This window comes from Ursus arctos, unplaced genomic scaffold (assembly GCF_023065955.2).
Source record: "Ursus arctos isolate Adak ecotype North America unplaced genomic scaffold, UrsArc2.0 scaffold_3, whole genome shotgun sequence".
NCBI classification, from domain to species: Eukaryota; Metazoa; Chordata; class Mammalia; order Carnivora; family Ursidae; genus Ursus; species Ursus arctos.
The window spans coordinates 22,748,575-22,771,823 of record NW_026622985.1 but is presented as its reverse complement, the minus strand read 5'-3'; the positions used below and the strand labels follow the sequence as shown (position 1 = coordinate 22,771,823).

The 23,249-nt window shown below is 36.9% G+C and overlaps 1 protein-coding gene across 2 annotated transcripts in view; it reads right to left on the bottom strand.

The window, feature by feature from the left end:
• GNAI1 (G protein subunit alpha i1) overlaps window positions 1-23,249 on the bottom strand; it is an 85,653-nt gene that overhangs the window by 4,376 nt on the left and 58,028 nt on the right. For both annotated transcript variants that reach the window (XM_026504526.4, XM_048212922.2), the window contains 4 exons: window positions 16,938-17,095; window positions 13,250-13,378; window positions 4,828-4,957; window positions 3,661-3,814 (listed from right to left, as the gene is read on the bottom strand). In XM_026504526.4, coding sequence (XP_026360311.1) covers window positions 3,661-3,814; window positions 4,828-4,957; window positions 13,250-13,378; window positions 16,938-17,095 — 571 coding nt within the window. The remainder of the gene's footprint in view (window positions 1-3,660; window positions 3,815-4,827; window positions 4,958-13,249; window positions 13,379-16,937; window positions 17,096-23,249) is intronic.

Sequence of the window (23,249 nt, the reverse complement as noted above, 5' to 3'; positions counted from 1 at the left end):
GCTATTCGGGTTCTTTTGTGGTTCCACACAAACTTTAGGATTTTTTATACTATTTCTGTGGAAAAAATGCCATTGGAATTTTGATAGGGATTACATTGTGTATGTAGATTGCTCTGGGTAGTACAGGCATTTTAACAATATGCAACATCTTTCCATTTATTTATGTCTTCTATTTCTTTCACCAGTGTCTTGTAGTTTTCAGTGTAGAGAACTTTCTCCCCTCAAATTTATTCTTAGATATTTTTTTAATGCAATTGTAAATGGTATTTTCTTAATTTCTCTCTTATACTTCATTACTAGTGTGTGGAAATGCAAAATATTTCTGTGTATATATGGTATATCCTGCAACTTGACTGAATTCATGGATTAGTTTAATAGTTTGGTAGAGTCTTTATAGAGTTTTATATATATGTCATATGCAAATAGTGACAGTGTTTTTTCTTATTTTCCGATTTGGATGCCTTTTATTTCTTTTACTGCCTAAATGCTCTGGCTAGGACTTCTAATACTATGTTGAATAAAAGTGGCAAGACAGGGATTCCTTGTTTTGTTCCTGATCTTAGTGGAAAAGCTTGCAGTCTTTCACTGTTGAAGTACGATGTTAACTATGGGCTTCTAATGCATGGCCTTAATATGCTGAGGTACGTTCCCTCTGTACCTACTTTGCTGGGTTATCATAAATGAATGCTGAATTTTGTCTCAAGACTCTTATCTTTAATTTTGTTAGGTGGTATATCATGTTGATTTGCAAATGTTAAACTACTTGTGTGTCCCTGGAAGAAACCCCACTACATCATGGTATATGATCCTTTTAATAGATTGTTGAATTCTGTTGGCTAATATTTTGTTCAGGATTTCTGCAATTTTCTTATGTCATCCTTGTCTGTTTTGGTATCAGGGTAATGCTGTCCTCGTAAAATGAGTTTGGAAGTGTTCCCCCCTCTTGTATTTTTTGCAAGAGTTTTAGAAGGACTGGTATTAATTCTTCTGTAAATGTTGGTAGGATTCATCAGTAAAGCCACTGGTCATGGACTTAATTATTGGGAGGTTATGATTACGAAGTAATTGGTCTGTTCAGACTTTCTATTTCTTCATGACTCAGTCTTGGTAAGTTATGTTTCTAGGAAGAAGTTTTCTACTTTTTCTAGGTTGTCAAAATAAGTTTACATTTTAACTTGCAGGTGCTAGCAGGCCACCATATAGTTTACAAATCAAAATTGAGTTTATTAAATCACAATAAGGTTGGTAACTCTGAAATCCTAAAGCAATAAACTGTCTTACTGAGAGAAGTTAATGCCACCTGTCAATTAAAAATATGTTTTTGGAAAGCAGCTTGCAGTGAGTGCACAGCTCAACCTGCTGTATATATTACAGATAGCTAGGTTGCTAAGTCCAAGAGCTACAAGATACATGAATAAACTCATGAGCACATTCTCAATCTTAATTGTTAAGACTAGCAAAGATGTGGTGGGAGGGTGACAGATCTTTTCTACATGTGCTAGAACCATCATGTATAAAGGCAGGTATAGGTGATGACCTAGTTCACGAATGGAGACCTGGGAGGGGGGTGGTGATAGAACGGAAAGGGAGATAGAGGAGATTTGAGAAAACAAATCACAGGAGTTCAGTTTGAGTCTCAGGTGGTAAGAAATGTACATGTTCAACAAGCAGCTGGAAATGCAAGAGTGGGGCTCGAGAGAGATGAGAACCGACCATGGAATTTAGCATGTCGAGAATAAACAAGACCGTGAAAGGAGAGCACGCTAAAAGATCACAGGTTGCAGATGGAATGTGGTGAAATGTCAACACGGGGATATTTAAGTAGAAAAGGGGGAGAGAGGAGCAGGCAGCGGCGGAGATAAACCATAGGTTAGAGGCCATACAGGCTTATTCTATGGGAAGTCAACAGTCACAGGAATTAGAAGTGGAGGTTGCAGCAAGAAGCCAGCGAAACCAAAACTTAGGGTGCGCGATGAGGACGTTACATGAGAATCCCAACACTGGGCATGCGAGGAAATTATGTAATACTCTCTGTGTTCAAAGACTGTGAGATCATGGATCCTTATTAACTTGACAGCATAAGAAATATTCTTGGCTGCTTTGAAATCCCTATCGGTATGTGATATTTATGCATTCATTTGGGCACTCTGGTAATATTAGCACAAAGTGGCTACTTGATAATAGAAAATGACAAAAATAAATTGAAAGATGAAAGTAAAGGCAAAACTGAGGCACCTTAATTCTGGCTAACTTCAAACTTGGAGACAGAACAATAAATAATTTTATTCCTAATAGCACTAAAATGTTTCTGAACAAAGTGGCAGGATACTACAACTTTCAAGAAGAAAACAAACATTTAAAAGTAAGCAACTATGTGAAGTTATTTTGAAGTATAGCCTTGGATGACAACCAAAAAACCCTGTAATAATGAATAGTGTGATTCTACTTGTCAAAGAACCTTCCCCTTTAGTTCTAATGTGAATTTAATTCTGGGGGTCTGGATGTTAAGGGTGTGGCTGCAGGAGTGCCAAAGGCGTGGGTCTGGACCCGGATCGTCACCGAGCCCAAGTGTTCTCACCTGCATGACGGGGCTGGGAGGGCACTGACGTCACAGGGCTGTTTGATCAGCGCCTGTGACAAGGCAGTAAATACTCATTGTACAATATACTCCATACAAGACCAAAATTGTGTTTCTAATGAAATAAGTTCTTGAGACTTTTTTTTGTTTTTAAAGGATGGTGTGAGGGTGAGGAACTTGGATCAGGTAGTTAAATGAACCAAACCCTTCAGAATATTTGGGTTTAGAGACCCCATAAACCAGTGGTAGTCAAACTATTTTTGAGGCACAGAGTTCTCCTCGTAAAATAAAGTCTGATTCAGAAACCCAGTATTTAAAACAGATTAAAAACAAAGTCACTTTGCTTTAGTAAGAGAGATGCATGTCTGGGTGGTGGAGACAGGTGTCTCCGTTCCTGGGACCCACTTTTCAACAGTAGCCCAGGAGTCTGCAGGGAACTCAACTAAAGCCAGGTTTTAACTCAACTTCTGATTTCACAAATGGGGAACGGCCTTGTTCAAGATCAAAGAGCTAATCATGGAAAGGCCAGGGCTGTACCTCAGGTCTCCTTTTCGAAGTGCAAACCATTTCCCACGGCAGGGAAATTAGAGGACCATTAACTGTCTCATTACCAGTGCTGGGATTTCTTGTGAACCTTTGCCTGACTCCCCTGAAAAGTTAACTCATGGATTCCTTCATTTATCCCCCTACAATTTACTGTTCTCGTTCCTTTGTAGTAACACGTTGCACTGCTTTTTTTTATGAGTACATCCGTCTCTGAGATTAGACTGTGTGCACAGACCTGTCTTACTGGGCGTCACACATACCTGACACCAGATCTGGTCACTGGATGAACAAGTCAATATTTTAAATTTATAAAGACTTGAAGTCATCATAGAAAATTATCTAACAGTTTTTCCATATGACTTTTTGCATATTTTCAATCATCTTAGCTACACCTCAAGGAACTATTTGTCCCTGAACGGAGTTTAATAATTTCCCTTAAAGGTAAGAATTAAAGATTCAAATCTATAACAGAAATCTTGTGTTAGGGGGACTTTCCCTAGAAATACATGACAAGTTATCCACACAGAGCAGAATACCTGCATATTCTGGATAGCATATAGTGAGCGGGCTCTTTTTGATTTTTTCTTCAAAGAGATCCTTCTTGTTGAGAAAAAGTATAATAGATGTATCCGTAAACCATTTGTTGTTACATATGCTGTCGAACAACTTCATGCTTTCATGCATTCGATTCTGTAACAGAAAAGAATACAATCAGTTTGTCACAAGGGCAAGGATTTGGCAAAGCATTACTTTTTCAAAAGTGTTACAGAGCTTAGCCGGAAAATGGCGTTCCGCAAAAATGTATTCCTGCCATTGAGGGACGACCACTCCTCCCTTTTCACGGAGTGTCCACTATGTGTCACCGCGCCTGGGGACACCCTGCAATCTAGAGAGGCCAAGCGCAAACATTTGAAGAGAGACCTCACTGTATAGAGGGAATCGAAGTTTCCGTTAAAAGACAAGGAGAGGTTTTTAGAGATTAATAAACTGAACAAGCTGAAACACAATTAGCCCAACACTCTAAAGATAATGGTGTATTAGAGAAGGAAACCTCCAATCCCGTTTCCTGCCCTTCTAGTATCTGTGGTTTCTAAAACGGCATAGATAGATACATTTTATAGCACCAAAAGGAGAGAAATGGACGTATGACTGGACAGTGCACCCTACAGCACTGTAATTGTATGTGCCTGATTTTAAAAATACAAAAGTGACATTTCGAACTATTTTTCCCCCCCCAGTCTGTACTAAAGTTACTATTTAAAAATATTTCCCCTAGATTAACGGTACATTGGAACACACCTGAAAATTACTGGTCAATAGCAAAGTATAACGTGGATCAAAGATTACAGAACTGACAGAAGTAACACTTACGAAAAATGAGCCTTGGACTATCATGAGAACTAACTACTTTCAGTCACTACGTAGATAACCAGATAGAGGAAATGCATAGTCAATCTCACTTCAACCCTATATGCTTAACTCTCAGTCTTTTCTTATTTGGGGGTCCATTTGTGCTTCTTGAGTGAGTGTACTTCCCTTTTATTATATAAACAGAAGAGCTAGAGAAAAAAAAAAAAACCCTGAACTTTCAAATAATTCAAGCATTAGCAAGAATTACTCAAGAATTTTTCTCAGAAAAATTCTTGGCAACATCTCCAGCCCTTCATATTTCATGCTTTATCTTTAATAGTGGTTCTACTTGCCATCTCTTCATCTTCAGCTAGAACCAGGTCATAGTCACTCAGCGCCACACAGAAGATGATGGCGGTCACTCCTTCGAAACAATGAATCCACTTCTTCCGCTCAGATCTCTGCCCTCCCACATCAAACATCCTGTAAGAGAAACAATGAGTTTGACATCACATGAAATGTTCAAAAGCTCGGAGGGGTTCTAGAATATCATCAAAAAAGCTCCAAATTGCAGGGGGATGTGGGATGGGAAGAAAGGAGAACATTATGGGAGGAAAATGATTTCACAAACTGGTTTTCGCAAGGGGAAAAAAGTCTGGTTTTTAAAAATTTTTGGTTGAAAACAAAGCCCAAAGTACCCTCAAAAAACAACACATTCATTAACATGAGAACACTTCGATCAGAACATTAAAGCAGATACAAGTGAGTGGATGCACTATGAGTAAACATTGAGAAGTCACAGGATGCAGCCAGGCAATGCGGAGACAAGAGTATATCCAATTTCCAAAGTCACAGAACATTAGAGCCAGAGGGTATGGTCCCCTCTTCCCGCTATGAAATGTTTCCTTTCTCTCACAGGCACCAAATAGGACTTTGACATAGAGAAGGAACCTTATTCCAGGTAAGAAAAAGCTGCGCGAGCAAGTGATATTTACGTGGGGCAAACAGGTTGCCTAAATTAAAAAAATAAAACCATGGTATAGAAACAAAAATAAGAGATGAGACAGGAGATCAATGGGTTAAGACTACTGAACAGTCTTAAGAGTGGGGGAAAAAATTGCTATACAATATACGACAGTAGACAACTGTAGCTTAGTACAGGGTAGTAACACAAACAGTAGAAAGACAATAAACTCTTATAAGGAAAAGATGAAAAGATCATTAAGTTAAGCAAAAGTTTAAATTCACATAGACTGTTATGCAACCTAGAAATAACCACTTATATAATGGAAGCACGATGCAAACTGGTACATTCTAAAAGGCTCCATTTATCTCAATGGTGCACTAATTAAAATAGTCCCTATCTAATTCTCAGGCAAAAAGAATTTCCCTGCAGAGTAATACTGGCCTATAAACCAAATCTGAGTACATCAACTAATATTGTTACTTTTATCATCATTTAAGTGCCCTTCATTCCATCGGGTTAGCTAGTGAATTGTTCATTATGCTAGATCACAAAATGATCCTACCACACAATAAATTAAAATGGGTAGAACACACAAAAGAGAGTTGGTAATAAAGATCAAATAAGAACAAAATAAAAGAACTTAAAAATGATTACCCATTTGTTAACCTACCAAGGAACACAATTTGAAAAGCAGCTTACCAAAAAGACTTGTAGATGACTTCTGTGATCAAGTGGCACATACATCCTGACCACTCACTATAAAATAACAACCAAACCCATTCCATTCCACCCCACAATTTCCCTCTGTGATGGTGAGTTTTCTGGGTCAATCTGGCTAAGCAGTTATGTCATCAAACACTAATGTACATTCTACTGTGAAGGTATTTTATTGCTGTAGTTAACATCTCTAATCAGTCGTCTTTCAGTAAAGATTATCCCTGATGCTGTGGGCAGACTTCATCCATCGAATCAGCTGGAAGGCCTTAAGAGCAAAACAGGTTTCCCAGAGGGAAGAGAAAGTTCACCTCAAGACTGCAACATCAGTTCCTACCCGAGCCTGCTGTCCTACAAACCTGCACGTGCCAGCCCCCATGGTCATCTAGGTCAATTCCTTGGAATGGACAGGCCTGACTGACACAAATGTTAGCACCCACAGTGGGGTGCTGCAGTCACAAATACCTAAAAAGGACAAATGGCTGTAGACTTGGGTAAGAGACTGGAAGAATCTTGAGTTCTCAACAGAAAAAGGCCAGATTGCTTTGAAAAGATGGTTGGTCAGAAATACAGACAGAAGTGTGGTTCAACATTCGCAAATCGATCAGCGTGATACATCATATCAACAAGAAAAGTCTCAGGAACCATATGATCCTCTCAATTGATGCAGAAAAAGCATGTGACAAAATACAGCATCCTTTCCTGATTAAAACCCTTCAGAGTGTAGGGATAGAGGGTACATTCCTCAATCTCATAAAAACCATCTATGAAAAGCCTACAGCAAATACCATTCTCAATGGGGAAAAGCTGGAAGCCTTTCCCTTAAGATCAGGAACACGACAAGGATGCCCACTCTCGCCACTATTATTCAACATAGTACTAGAAGTCCTTGCAACAGCAATCAGACAACAAAAAGGGATAAAAGGTATCCAAATCGGCAAAGAAGAAGTCAAACTGTCTCTCTTCACAGATGACATGATACTCTATATGGAAAACCTAAAAGAATCCAACCCCAAACTATTCAAAGTTATAGAGCAATTCAGTAATGTGGCGGGATACAAAATCAATGCTCAGAAATCAGTTGCATTTCTATACACGAACAATGAGACTGAAGACAGATAAATTAGGGAATCCATCCCATTTACAATAGCACCAAAAATCATACGTTACCTTGGAATTAACTTAACCAGAGACGTAAAGGATCTATATTCTAGAAACTATAAATCACTCTTGAAAAACATTGAGGAAGACACAAAAAGATGGAAAGATATTCCATGCTCATGGATCGGAAGAATTAACATAGTTAAAATGTCCATGCTACCCAGAGCAATCTACACTTTCAATGCTATCCCGATCAAAATACTGAGGACATTTTTCAAAGAAATGGAACAAATAGTCCTTAAATTTGTATGGAAACAGAAAAGGCCCCGAATTGCCAAGGAACTGTTTGTTGAAAAGGAAAAACAAAGCTGGGGGCATCACAATGCCGGATTTCGAGTTGTACTACAAAGCTGTGATCACAAAGACAGCATGGTACTGGCACAAAAACAGACACATAGACCAATGGAACAGAATAGAGAACCCAGAAATGGACCCTCGGCTCTTTGGGCAACTAATCTTTGACAAAGCAGGAAAAAACATCCGGTGGAAAAAAGACAGTCTCTTCAATAAATGGTGCTGGGAAAATTGGACAGCTACATGCAAAAGAATGAAACTTGACCACTCTCTCACACCATACACAAAGATAAACTCCAAATGGACGAAAGACCTCGATGTGAGACAGGAATCCATCAAAATTCTAGAGGAGAACATAGGCAGCAACCTCTATGACATCGGCCAAAGCAACCTTTTTCATGACACATCTCCAAAGGTAAGAGAAACAAAAGATAAAATGAACTTGTGGGACTTCATCAAGATAAAAAGCTTCTGCACAGCCAAGGAAACAAAAAAAACTAAGAGGCAGCCCACGGAATGGGAGAATATATTTGCAAATGATGCTACAGATAAAAGACTGGTATCCAAGATCTACAAAGAACTTCTCAAACTCAATACACGAGAAACAAATAAACCATAAAATGGGCAGAAGATATGAACAGACACTTTTCCAATGAAGACATACAAATGGCTAACAGACACATGAAAAAATGTTCAAAATCATTAGCCATCAGGGAAATTCAAATCAAAACCACACTGAGATACCACCTTATGCCAGTTAGAATGGCAAAAATAGACAAGGCAAGAAACAATTGCTGGAGAGGATGTGGAGAAAGGGGATCCCTCCTACATTGTTGGTGGGAATGCAAGTTGGTACAGCCACTCTGGAAAACAGTGTGGAGGTCCCTTAAAAATTGAGCTACCCTATGACCCAGCCATTGCACTACTGGGTATTTACCCCAAAGATACAGACGTAGTGAAGAGAAGGGTCATATGCACCCCAATGTTCATAGCAGCATTGTCCACAATAGCCAAATCGTGGAAAGAGCCGAGATGCCCTTCAACAGATGAATGGATTAAAAAGTTGTGGTCCATATATACAATGGAATATTACTCAGCTATCAGAAAGAACGAGTTCTCAACATTTGCTGCAACATGGACGGCACTGGAGGAGATAATGCTAACTGAAATAAGTCAAGCAGAGAAAGACAATTATCATATGGTTTCTCTCATCTACGGAACATAAGAACTAGGAAGATTGGTAGGGGAAGAAAGGGGGGGGTAATCAGAAGGGGGAATGAAGCATGAGAGACTATGGACTCTGAGAAACAAACTGAGGGCTTCAGAGGGGAGGGGGGTGGGGGAATGGGATGGACCGGTGATGGGTAGTGAGGAGGGCACGTGTTGCATGGTGCACTGGGTGTTATACGCAACTAATGAAGCATCGAGCTTTACATCGGAAACCGGGGATGTACTGTATGGTGACTAACAATAAAAAAAAAAAAATAAAATAATAAAACAAGAAAGAAAAGAAATACAGACAGAGAAGGTAGTAATTTTGGAGATACTTGGGAGTGAAAAGGATGGCGGGATCCTCTCCTATCTAAGAGCATATATATGTATCATCATGAACACGATGTTGGAAGATTTATGAATGTTAAAGATGCTTTTGATGAGTTCTCAGAAGGAACTGAGAAACATGTTCCTGGACACTGGAGAAAAGGCAATCCTTGCTGTAAAGTCACAAAATCTTTGCTAGACTGCTCTAGTGCTAGGTGTTAAGAGATGAAATTGAATACTCGTTGAGGAAATTTCCAAGCGAAATGTGCAGGGTATGGTTTTGTTTCTCCTTTTGCTATAGTAAAATATACGAGGAAAGAGGGAGAAACTGAGAAAGGAGCCCTTAAGCCAAAAGGAACCAGGGAAGAAGGCCATGTGACAAAGGCCAAGGAACACTGAGGATTTCCAACCACTACCAGAAGCAAGAAGAAGCAAGAGAGGATGCTTCCCTAGAGCCTTCAGAAGGAGCACAGTCCTGCTGTCCTGTTGATTTCAAATTTCTAGGCTCCAGAACTATGAAAGAATAAACTTCTGTTGTTTTATGCTACCTAGCTTATGGAAATTTGTTACAGCAGCCCTAGGAAACGAATATATCCCCCCTACCTTGCTTTATTTTTCATTACAGCGATTATTACCTCCTGATAATTATTTCATCTCCCCTGCCCCTTTCCCAATAATGTAAAGACAAAGACTTTGCTGTATTTCATAAATACTTGTTGAATGAATGAACTACACCCACAGAATATTTTAAAACACCTTCAAGCAATAATAGATGAGCTTTACTAAGTTCAAGATCTAGGTCTTCCAGTTATGCTGTGGGGATGTTACATATAACAGAGCTTGAACTTGATAAGTAATTTAACTACAGAAGAAATCTCTAATTTAGAAATCAACGAAGGTCATTCACATATCTGTCATAAACAAAGAACGCTTAATCTAAACCAGTACTTCTCAAACGTTAGGATAAATCAGAATCACCAGATGGATAAAGTTGATGCTGCTGACCTGGGGACCATACTTTAGAATCACTGGTCTAATTCATTATCCAAGGAGCAAAAATGACTAAAATCTGATTTTAAAAATGACTGTGGATAAGGCATTATTCCTTTTTCACCAAAAAATAAAATTATAATACATTCTTCATATGAACAGATGAGACTTTTTCTAGCATCAAAAGGGGAATGAAGTTAAGTTTTCTTAGGTTTCTTTTTTTAGGAGGAGAGGGGAATATTGCATGGGATACCGAAGATTCTGAGATGTTCTGACATTCTCAGACTGTCATCTAACACTCCTGAGACAAAGACTGACTGGTACAAAACTAGCTGACCATATAGGCTTATCAACCTTGTAAATGTAACCATACTCCAAAACCCATTTCACATTTATAGTACTACAGAAAAGGAAGAGACATTTGTCTTATAATTTTATAATAGGGCTGCGTTAATTCTATATTTGGCAAAAACATTACAGTAAAATTGTTGATTCCTTAAAGCAAAATAATCCATGTAGACACTTTTCCACAAACACCTAGTCACAGCAGTTATATATTCTTAAATTATCATGCTTCATTGCCTCATTTTTAATTTCAATCATACCAAAACGAAGTGAAATTGAAATTTTAAATCAGCTGTTAAAATGAAACAATGAATTACAATACAAAACACACAAAATGATAAACCCACTCAAGAGTTCCCAGTAGAATTATTCTATTTCTGCCCTCATTCTTCTGAGGCTCACTTAACATATAAAAAGCAAAGTTAGAACCATATGTTAGCAATGATAGTAATTTAACAGAATGCAAATCCAAAATAAGATAAAGTTTATCTCAAGTTCCTGACAAACCTATGTTTAAGGCTAAAGTGAAAACAGTAACTAAACACATCCTGTGAAATTCTACCTCACCCAGGGAGACGAAAGATAAATGGACTTCCTGGGAACATCATGCCGAGAGCCAACTTTACTGACTCCCAGCACCTGCGCGATGATGAAATGACAACTCAGAGAAACCAAGGCTGGAAGTGAACGGTATGGTCTCGAAGGTGAATGTTTAAGGGGACTCTAACCAAGACTGAAAGTGAATTTTGTACAGACTGCCTGAAGTACAACGACCGACTGCACGATTCCCCCCACTGACGAGCTTGGCCCTCTTCATTTCCCACAGAGGCAATGACCTCATTTATGTTTATACCTCTGACAATGGGCAAGATTGTAATGCTCTCTACTAAGAACCTTAACCAACTGGCCCCTTTACCTGATAGGGTAACCTAACTCAAGATTTTGCACTTGTTAACCCCCATCTCCATGCATTTTCTCCTCAGACTAGATTTGTTAGAACAGAGCCATTATTTGAACAGTTTAAATTTGGTTTTAAAATAGGGTGTTTAGGGTGCCTGGGTGGCTCAGTTAAGCATCTGCCTTCAGCTCAGGTCATGATCTCAGGGTCCTGGGATCGAGCCCCACAGCAGGCTCCCTGCTCAGCGGGGAGCCTGCGTCTCCTCTCCCTCTGCCTGCCGCCCTGCCTACTTGTGCTTTATCAAATAAATACATAACATTTGTGTATAAAATAAAATAGGGTATTAAAGTAAACAAAAAGCAAAAAAAAATCAGATTCTAAGTTAAAAGAACTTTAAAGCCTCATTTTGACAGTGAGTTTCCTTAAAATTATTTTATAACTTTAAGATAAATAGTTCCCAGATCAGGCATACCAGACTATATAAATATTAATGCTTTACTATTCCTGGCTTTGGTCATTTAATATCCTAGAAATAGTAAATAGAGTAAAAGAAAGTAAATGATTTTGGTAAGAGCTATTGCCAGCAGCCAAAAATCGTCCACTGACAGCTTAAAAACTGGTGAAAACCAAAGAATTAAAAGCAGATGAAAAACTAGACCATGTATTAAAGTACAAAGTTACATGGTCAGATAACCTAATTATGATCCGTAATTCTGTTTAAAAAAAGCAGTGCAATGTTTGGGGGTTTTTTTGGAGGGAAGCTGCCATGGAAAATTAAAATTCAATTGCACTTTTCTGGAAAATTCAATTACATGAACCACTGAATGAGGGATAAATCAGTGACAAATGATAGTAACAAACGTATTTAAAATACTTATGGAAGGGGGCGCCTGGGTGGCTCAGTCAGTTAAGCCTCCGACTCTTGATTTCAGCTCAGGTTAGGATTTCAGGGTCGTGAGATCAAGCCCTATTAAGATTTTCTCTCTCCCTCGCCCTCTGCCTCTCATCATGCACACATGCTCTCTCTCTCTCTCTCAAAAAATAAAATACTTATGGAAGGAATCATAAGTACAGTTGCATGTATGTAACTGTACTTCCCACACTTATAACAGTGAGCTTCTTTATGAATATTTTTAATGTCTGACTAGGAATCTTTAGATGCTTTCAGAAATTCTGCTTTATTATTTACTGTTTCAGAGTATTAAACTGAAGCAAAGTCCAACGGTTTTTTTCATACTTTAAAAAAAGAGGAACATAGGTCTGTAAATTAATGTTTCCCTGAACTTCCGAGTCTAGTTCATTACAAAATGAGTGTATAGGACAAAATGAGCTCCAAGATCCCTTGCATTTCTAAAGGCTACAATTCAGTGCTTCTCTGCTCAAACCTCAGTAATATTTAGTACACACTCTAAATGACATTTTCATCATAAGAAAGTGCAAACATGTTTGCATGAATAAAAATTTTCATGAAAAATTTTAAAAAGGTACCTTTCATTTTTAATATTTCCATAAATAAGCATATAATCAGTAAAATTCTTCTTTACCTAAGAATATATAGCAACACTTTCTCCAAATACACAATATTGTCTATTTAGAAATAAAAGCCAAAAACTATTTTTATTTAAATCACTTTGAAAAATATAGACAAAACATTTGCATGGCCATTTTTTCTTAAATATATAAATACTCCTCCTAAGAATGTTTTTTGTCTTCCTTCACTCAAAATATTCTTTGTCCAATCACCTAAGAAAAGTGTTTTGTAATTTCTAGCTCCGGTTTTAAACACTTTTATTAATTCTACCTTTCTTTACTAAACAAGGTGTTTTATACCTAAATTTGTTAAATGAAATGCTTTGAAGCTACTCACTTAAAATGAAGATCTTTGAAAGTAAAATGGGTTTCAACAATTCCTGTCGTTTTCACTCTGGTTCTGAGAACATCCTGTTGAGTTGGGATATAATTTGGTTGTGCTATTCTGTCCAAGTCATTCAAATAGCTGCAGAAATAAACAAAATAATATATAGACATTAAAGATCATCTACATCAAGGAGTAAAACATTTTGATGCATACAATATTCCAAATTATTGGAAAGTTTTACATTTCTGTGTAATGATGTAATAATACAACCAATTTAAGTTTCTATGTTATACAATTCCCACTGAAACGAAAATGTTTATACTTCTCCAGCCACAAAGCTCTTTTAACATTTTCCAGGTATCGTGTACTTTGCTTCCTCGAGACACGAATTAGTAATTCTCCTTGTTGGAAACAGAATAATGACTTCTTAAAAACCACACATGACCAACTGTACATTAGGAGTTTGTCCTTAAAATTCTTGATCACACTTTAATGTAGCACTGTGTTTATTTTCCAGACATTAGTCTTGCTGAGGATTTACAAAGTCTGAAGTTTTTGAGAAAGTAATGAGTAAACCTCTAGCCAAAGGCTGAAGTCAATACTGTTCCTTTTTAACCAGCTTTAAGTCACACATAGGAAGACCCTACACTTGCGCTTTCCCTCTGCATCTCACTGGCTCCCTAAATCAAGATGCACATTTTACTTCTCACTGTTTCAGTTACCCACCCATTCAATCCTCTCTGCCAACAATGTAAAGTATGTTGTGCTACTAAAATGTAGTGGGTGTCACACCACGCAATTATTTTGTGTAAATTATTTCATGTCATTTTATATAGTAAAGGTTACAGAAAGTCCAGGGATGGAGAGATTAACGTGAATTTGAGTGGTTAAAGAAGCATTCATGGTTGGTGAGGGATGTAAATAGAAATCTGAACGATGGGACAGAAAAAACAGTGCCATCTACATCAGGAGACGTAGTCAAACCGTATGGAGGCACCAACAGTCACACCTTGTTTCTCAGAAAGTAAGGCCCCTAGCAGGTTGTGCATAAACTCAAATGAGACGTCTGGAACTGATCGTATGGTCAGCTGAGCGTGGGTGTATCCCTACCGTGTTTGCCGATGCTAGGGTGCAGTGCTCAAAGATAATTTAGAAGATATACATCTAGGTTTATTACAGAGAAGCACCAACTACCACGACTTTAATTGATATTATCCTCTGAAACTGTTCTTAGCCATTTAGAACAGGTCTTGCAAACAAAAGGAGCTCAATAAATATTTGGTTTGTGGAGAAGGAGCTGAAAAGCTATCCAAACACTGAATGAGGAATCAAAAGTGTTTTAGATAGATATGTATACGTACGTGATGCTGATACTAGAAAACACAGAAAGAGGTTAGCCTGAGTTGCCCTTATCGTATTTATTGAACTTAAAAATAATTATTATCGCACTGGTGATAATCCCCCAGTATTTTAATCTGTTTTTAATTCCACATATATAATGTACATTATTGTAAGAAAATCTGATTTAATAAGCAAATAAGCAGGCATGACAAGGTTTTACTAACTGTCCTTCTGAAGTAATGTGTTACTCTTATTTAAAATGTGCTTTGATTACTCAGATGCATTTCTTTGCTTAAAACTGCTACAGTTCTAATAGTCTCTAAAAATAATGCACGTTTATATCTCAACAAGACAAATAAAAACAGGTATTGTGAAAAACTCCAACCATTTTAAATGATCACAAATTTAAAGTAAATTGGTGGTTAGACAGTCCTAATGGGCAACTTGGCAGCATCCCCCCATCGCTAGTCAAAAACTCAGAAATCAAGATGCGCTGTGACTATGGAGAAAGCGACTTCTATGACTTCCTTCATTCTTGAAAAATGGCTGTATTATTGCCATCTTAGGGTCAGAATTACTAGTTATGAAATACTGGGGAGCCCAAGTGACTTATTTTTCTCAGTGAATATCCTAACATGTGAGCACATGAAACAAGTCTTGGTCATTAGACAGCAGTGGTCCAGGAAGTCCCACCATATGGGGAAACTGACTTCAACCAATTATTCCTGAGAAGCACCCCTATTTACTGAAAAAGCTCCCCTTGCTGGGCTCAGCTCAGAGCAATCTTTTCAATCTTTCTGCAGGTGCTGGTGGTGCCAAAGCAAATAATATGGTCTAAGAGTTGTGTTCTTGCTGTAAATAATTTTCTTCTGATTTCTCTTCTAGCCTCTGTAAAGTATGGTTCATTCATTCGCTCATTATTAAACAAGGGCATAGTGAATGACAACTGTGTGTCAGGCAATGGAGAAAGAACACAGGGTGAAAACAGACCTGACTGAATTTACAGTGTAGTGGCAGAGATAGCTAACAATCATTTCAACATAAATATAAATCAAATTACCTCCAAATGTACATCTATCTGTGAGCGCTCTGAAAGAAATATTTTGTATTATAAGTATATAAAACAGGGAGGCAAAGACATCATCTGTGAGTCAAGGAATATATATCCTAAGAAATGGTGACACCAGTTGGAGAGGGGAGCTAATATTCAGTACCATGTTACTTACACATATATAAAATACATATGAAATAATATGTATGGTTTATATAGTTATAAAGCATTAAAAATACAGATTAGGAAATACAGCAAAATAAAAATTGGTATGGGTTACACAATAAGGTGTATTATTTACTCCCTCACACGAAATCACTAACACCTACTGAGTACTCTGATGTGTGACCAATGACACGCTGCGTGATCATCAGGAAGAGCCATCCCCCATCTGTTCGTTTTTCACTGTGGTGAAGTGTGTGTATTTACCTAGACCTTATTAATAACTGTCATCTTCTATCTTACCCTCATTTGCGTCCCTGAACGCCAATAGCTCAATCAAGAAAATGGAAAAACATGGAAAGTAAAACGAGTGCAGAGCACAAGTTTTAAGACCAATTAAAGCTATTCCTATCTGATATTTTCGAGTCTGTGTGCTAAATTATGGAAATAAACACTTGATTTTTTTTTTTTTTTAACTGTAGCTAGATCACCAAGCAGAAAGCTCCCTGACCAGGTTTTATCACAACTTGCTTTATAAGCTTTCTGTGGCCACCACCTAGAAAATCAGGGCAGATTTTTCTTACAAAATACTGTACTTAGCTATCTGTAAACAAGGTCTGATGCAACAGGGCACATACAACTGATAATTTTCAAGTGCTATTTTACTCAGTGAGACAACATCTTGGGATCACCACACACCCCTTCAAAAAGGGTACATCTCACACAAGGTGCCTGTCACTGGACAACTCTTCTCAGGCACTATTAGTATAATGAAAAGAACCACATCAGTTAACCTCCCCCCTTAGGCTAGTCCCAGGCAAACTAGAGATAGACCCAAATTCAGAGTGAACTTTGCGAAGTTCCAATTTCTTGGAAATACGCTGCAAACAGTCCATTTTGCATGTTTCAATTAGAGTTACATAAGCATGAGTCTCTTGAGACACTTCTGGACACAGAGGAAATAGAACCAATGTTATCTACAAACACACAAGAAACAGAAAAGTTTTCAAATACTGTCATCCTGAATATCCTGAGTTTTACAAGAATGTGTCAGCCAATTCTACAATAACACCGACTTGGAGGTATACTTGACTTGCAAGTAATTATTCATGATAGTTGAGTTCGGAAGTTATGATTACTTACTATGCTGCGGAGTCATTAAGCTGGTACTCTCGGGATCTGTTGAAACAGGCTTGTACACCACTATCTTTCCACAATCTCTTTATAACTCCAGCAAGTTCCGCAGTCATAAAACCTTCTTCAGCAGCTCCAGCAAGCACAAAGAGTTGGCGGGCATCATCCTGAACATTCAAAGACCATTTTTTTTTTTTTTTAAGTAAAAAGGGAGACATTACAGATGAAAAGTACAAAGGGAGGCATTATAGATTACAAAAAGTACAATGGTGAATTTCCTTTGTTTTTCATTGGGGTCATGACTTTTCTTTCTTTAAAGCACCACTTAAAAAAAACTGGCTTAACCAAAAGAGCATAATCTTAAATCATGAGTCTCTGTTTTGTAATCTTCGTAATAGCTGTCAAGGCACTAGGAAACTGGAAGAATGACTTACACCTACAGTTCATGAGGGGACACATTAACCAACTATTCACTATCACTGACTGTTGTGCACTGATAATGATCAGTTCTGGAAACAGAAAAATAGTGTGTGCCTTATTCCTCCCACCCAAAATGTTTCTAAGAAGCACACTAACACCATTAAAGATTATTTTAAGATAGAATCTCATTAAATGTTGGCTTTCTGATATTCTCTATGGAAGCAAAAGAAATTCAGAGAAGGGAGAAATCAACTTGGAATAAGCAAAAACAGTTTCACAGAACGATTTGAAATTTTCAGGAGACCTTAAAGTGTGTATACGTTAAAATCAATGGGCCAAGAGGTGAGGGTAGGTATTGTTAATGCAGGCATAGCAAACAAAATAAACACAGCTATGAAGGAGAAATACTCACGATGCATATTGAAGACAGCATGCAAAAAAATGAAGGAATTCTGCATATAAAGTTAATTAAATTTTCCTTAAGTTTTGAGACTACAAATACTTAAGTCGTTCTGATCCATAGGTAATCAACCACATTAGGTTAGGGCTGTCCAAAGGAAATATAACATGAGAAACTGATAGAATTCTAAATTTTCTAATAATCATATATTTTTTAAAAAGGTAAAATTAATGTAACAAGGTATTTTATTTAACCTATACATAAAATATTTTAACATGTAATCAAGATAAAATTATTGAGCTAGTTCATATTTTTATTCATATTTAGTCTTCAAAATCTGGCATTTATTTTATACAGATAGCACATCTCAATTCAGATTAGATACACTTTCAATACTCAATAACCGTATGCCGGGAGTAGCTATAGTGCTGGATAACACAACTCAATTATCAGGTAAAAACATAGTTAATCCAAAAATAGGGGAGATGTGAAGCTGCTAACTTCACAGAGATTCTCTGTACCCTGAGACTTGTAGCTTTATGTTAACTGGGTAGACAATCCCTAATTCTTCTCAAGGGGCGTTTTCCCAAAGTATTGCCGTTAAATGTTTATAAAGTGATGGCACACATATGATCAGGTACACAGGAGAGAAGCATTTGGTGACACAGGAGAGGAGCGAGTACTAGCTGCCAATTTGTGAAACTTTTTTTTCCCCCCAGATAGAACCCATAGTGAAAAATAATTAACTCAGCATGGGAACATATTATACAAGCATATGTTTCCCTCTTTAGTAATCACAAGATAAATGCATGCAAGCGACACATTACAAACAGCCTTAATAAAAACCAACATAATATAGTTTCAAGTCATTCTTAGCACCATTTACTTAATTACAGTAAACAATTATACTCTATTTCAGATAATTACCTATATATGAGAAATTTCTAAATTTGGTCATTTTTATTAATTAAACAACAAACACAATTTTCTCCATCCACTTCAGAAAAGTGGATGAAAAGTACAAAGGGAGGCATTATAGATTACAAAAAGTGCAATGGTGAATTTCACTTAGTTTTAATGAGCTTTCCTTATGATATATTTATTCAATTTCAATACAATTTCTTGACAGAAAACACTAATGCCCTCTGGTAGGGGTCATAAGATCACAGTCTCTTCAATCTTTCTAGGAAGAAGCCTGAAGAAAAGACATGAGAAACTCTGGAAGTATAAACTATACTCTCTGTTGCATTCCAAAATTTCTCTTCTTCACAAAATGTAAAATAGTCTCTTTTCCTTGAAAAGCTAATTAGAGTATTCACTTCCATTTCATTAGGAGGACGTTCAGATGTCTGTAGATGAGCTTTAAGGTAATAAATTTAAGCAGGAAGGTACCTTAGTAATTATTCTACCTAAATTTTTGTTTTGTATTAAAAGACCCTGGGGCACAGAAAGGTTAGGCAACTCATTTGAAGTTTCACAGCATATTGGTGACCCAATCACACATATCAGCGAGCAATTAGTAAGCAGCCATTGCCCAAGACAAATGTTAAAATTGCAGAATGATAACAATGATCCTACCTGACCCTGGAATGAGGTCTTTTCAAAATTTATGTAAAATAATGTTACTTAAGAACACTGAGAAAGCTAAACATGAGTGTACCAAAACAGCGTGACAAAGGGTAGAAAAAAGATTGGGATTACTAAGAAAAGACTGAAGTTTCATCAGAAGGGACACAGGTGAGTAAAGCAGTATTAAGTAGTCCTTTGTGTTGTTGAAAGAAATGTTGTTTGCCAGGTAATTTCTGAGTAGCAAGGAAAAATCCCTGGATGTAGCCACATTAACGTGTTTCAAGCTACTAAAATGAAAAGAAAATCAGATGGTAGAGAGAATGTAAGCTCCAGTTCACATAACTGTGTGCTCTGGGAACTCGGAAAGGAGTTATGAAATGCTTGCATGTCAAGAGACATGTAATAGGGCCTCTTTTCCTACTGATGGTCAGGGGACACCTGGCATGCTGCGTTTAGTGACAGCACATTTTATCCAAAGCTGACACCCACTTTATGAGAATTAGGAAGAGTCCTTCTGGGCTGGGGAAGGGAAGATGGAGGGACCGTGACAGCTGTCTTCTGATATATTAGGTAAGGATCATTAAAGGTAACACTAGACTTCATTATTAGGCATAAAGCTTTTATGAATTCTTAAGGCAAAAGATATCAGATTTCAATTCTGTAAGAATACTTTTTAAGAATCATCCATAAGCCATCTAAAAAAAACGGGGGAGGGGGTGCGGGGGAGTGAGACACTGAAATTTTTAAGCAAAGACTCGATGATTATTTATGGTAATACAGCAGACAGAATTCATGAATGAGATTAGGGGTTTAAACAGAAAAACATCAGAACGTCCTCTATAAGAGAGACTAAATAATATGATAAAGGTGTCTTAAAAATAGTGACAACTCTAAATTTTTGTTCACAAGGATGATGTAATGATTGATACATGTATAGAAATCTTTTGTTCCACTGACTTAGCTCAATTTTTTCATTAATAACATTAGTCAACAATACTGAATACCACATATGAGAACTACTCATGTATTTAATCTACCACATTTCTACAGGATATAATCACCCCTACAAATTTAAGACAACTATACCACTTTTATCGAAGTTAGTACATGTTTAAGGAAATCCTGAAAATAGTGGAGTCACCACACCATTCTATGGCTGTCAGTCTCAAACATTTCAAGACCTGCTTTGGGGGAACCTGGGTGGCTCAATCGGTTAAGTGGCCAACTCTTGGTTTCAGCTCAGCTCATGATCTCAGGGTGATAAGATCAAGCCCCACATGGGTCTCCACGCTCAGTGGGGAGTCTATCTGGGATTCTCTCTCTCCCTCTGCCCCTCTCCCTACTCTCACTTGGACTCCCTCTCTCTCTCAAAAAATAAAGATCTTTAAAAAAAAAAAAAACTGCTTTAAGAAATACACAAATGTAAAACATATTTCCCCCCTCGAAAAACAAATGTAACCTAAGTTAAAATGACTGAGTCAAGAAAATAGGAAGTCATTTTTCTTTTTTCCCATAGCACTGCTTAACAGGGTGGAGGGGAACCTAAAAATAAAATAATCTAAGTTAATTTTAACTAAATTGCAGTGAGCAAAATTTCACTAAATTGCAATGAGCACGAGCTTCTTAAGAAAGGAGAGTACAATATATGTTAGACAAATGTAACTTTTATACATATATTTATGAATCTTATAAATGTTATTTTTTATTTTCAAGTTCATAAAATAAAAAAATGTTTTAGTGTTTTTTGGATGGACAATAGACCCTGCTGTCAAAAGAGATATAAAAATATGTGCTACCTAATATATAAATTGAGGGAAATAGAAAAATACTGTGGTGGAGAGGCACATATTACATTTCAAATGAAGGTTAATACCACTTTGCCACATACATAAATCAATACTCCTTAGAATCAAAAATCATACAATCCTGTAACAACTTCTTAGTTCTCAAATATAAGCCGGAATACAAAACCAATTCAAAAATTCATCTGGAAAAACAAGTAGAAATAAACCAGGAACATTTTGACAAGGATACTGGGGAGGGAGTGCTAAAATTCTCAGATATTCAAATTCTAAGTACGTAAGAACACTCTGGAATTAAAGCAGATCAACAGGGGAAAAAATCCCAAATCTGAACTTATTATATTATAAAGGTGGCAAGGTAAAGGATAAAGGAAAGGATATGATTATTAAAAAAAAAAAAACACTACTCGATAATCAGCCATCTGAATACAAAAAAAGAAATAATGTAGACCTCAACCCCAAGCATAAGACAAAGTTTCAGAGTGATTAAAGGAGAAAGAATAATGTTAAAATTCACTCCCCTAAAAAAACATTTAAAATGAATATTTAGTAAATCTTTGAGAGATTTTCTAAATTTAGTGTAAGAAATAACAGAACAAGATTTAAAAAACAAAAACCGTAAGATTAAAATGTGAGAGAACATTTCTATTAGTGGACAAGAGTTAATGCCTTATGTACATACAAGCAAGCAGATCATCAAAACACTAAGACGCAAAGAGGTAAATGAATGAGGCATAAAATGGGCCACTGACACAGAGAAAGAAAAATACAGTTAATAAAGAGAAAACTGCAATTACACTAAAAATTGGAAATGCAAATTAAATTGAGATAAGATTTACTAATAAATTAGCCAGTATATTTTAACAATAAGACTTCCAAATTTTGGTTACTCAGAGCACTAAGAAAAGGCACTCCAGTAAATGGGACAGGAAGGTAAATTGATACAACTTTTCTCAAAGGCAATCTGGCAATGCAGGCAGACAGAAAGAAACTAACTAATGAAATAAACTACAAAATTAGAGAAACAGAAAAGCAGCCATTAGGTAGGAGCACGCTGAGGCTTGGGGGAGAAAAGGGTGTTCATTTCAGTCCATTCAAGGCAAGGTTTTCTGCTCCTTGTATCTTAAATTATTCCCAGCAACTATATGTGACAAAGGGCCAGTCCTGTGTTGTATTTTCTTTTATTTCCAATCTGTTTCAGAACGATTCCTATCAGAAAAATAAAATGTATGCCACATAATACATAAACCCATTTTCTTAAACTATCAAAGTTAACAGATAAATTACTCTGCCAATTGCTATAAACCTAAACGCTCACCCTTAATTTCAGAATCCATCTCGTGCACAAGCACACTTTGAGCAGCGCTGGATTAAATGACGCAGTGCCCAGGAAAAGCTAATAGGTCCCTCCATAATGCTTCCCTAATTTCACGTTATTAGAAACAATAATTTATCATCCCCAGATTGAGTACACGCATTCTGAGAGAGTTTTGAAAGGATATTCAGCATGAAATTTGATTGCTCTATGCCATCCTTGAAAACAATTTTGTTTCCTCTGCTTTTAAATAACTAATGTGTAATCTGCTTTGCAAATCTGGTAACTGCCAAATATGAAGTATTCCACAGCAAATTAGTCACCATCTCTAAAAATTTTACATGTTTTTAGTCAATTCTTATCAAATTAACCTACATACTAAGGTGTAATTCCAATCAAGATACCAACAGACTTTTTTTGTTTTGTTTCATCAGGGATGTGGGGCATTAAGGTGATTCTCAAGTTCGCCTGGAAGAAAAAAAGCATAATCGCCTTCACACTTCGGTAAATGAACAATGGGTAAGGGCTCTTACCGTACGAGATACCAATTAACCCTATGAGGCAATAGGAACCACAATAAATTGATTCTGAGAAGAATAACAGTAGTATAATAATTATAAATGGCAACAACAGTAGCAACATTTACTGAGCATCTATTATGACCAAGGCATGTGGTTAAATGCTTGATGTTTATTATGTCATTCCTCACAACCCTCCCAGGTAAATGTTATTATTTTCATATTATTATTTTTTAAAAGATTTTTAATTTATTTATTAGAGAGAGAGAAAGAGAGATCACGACCAGGGGGGAGGGA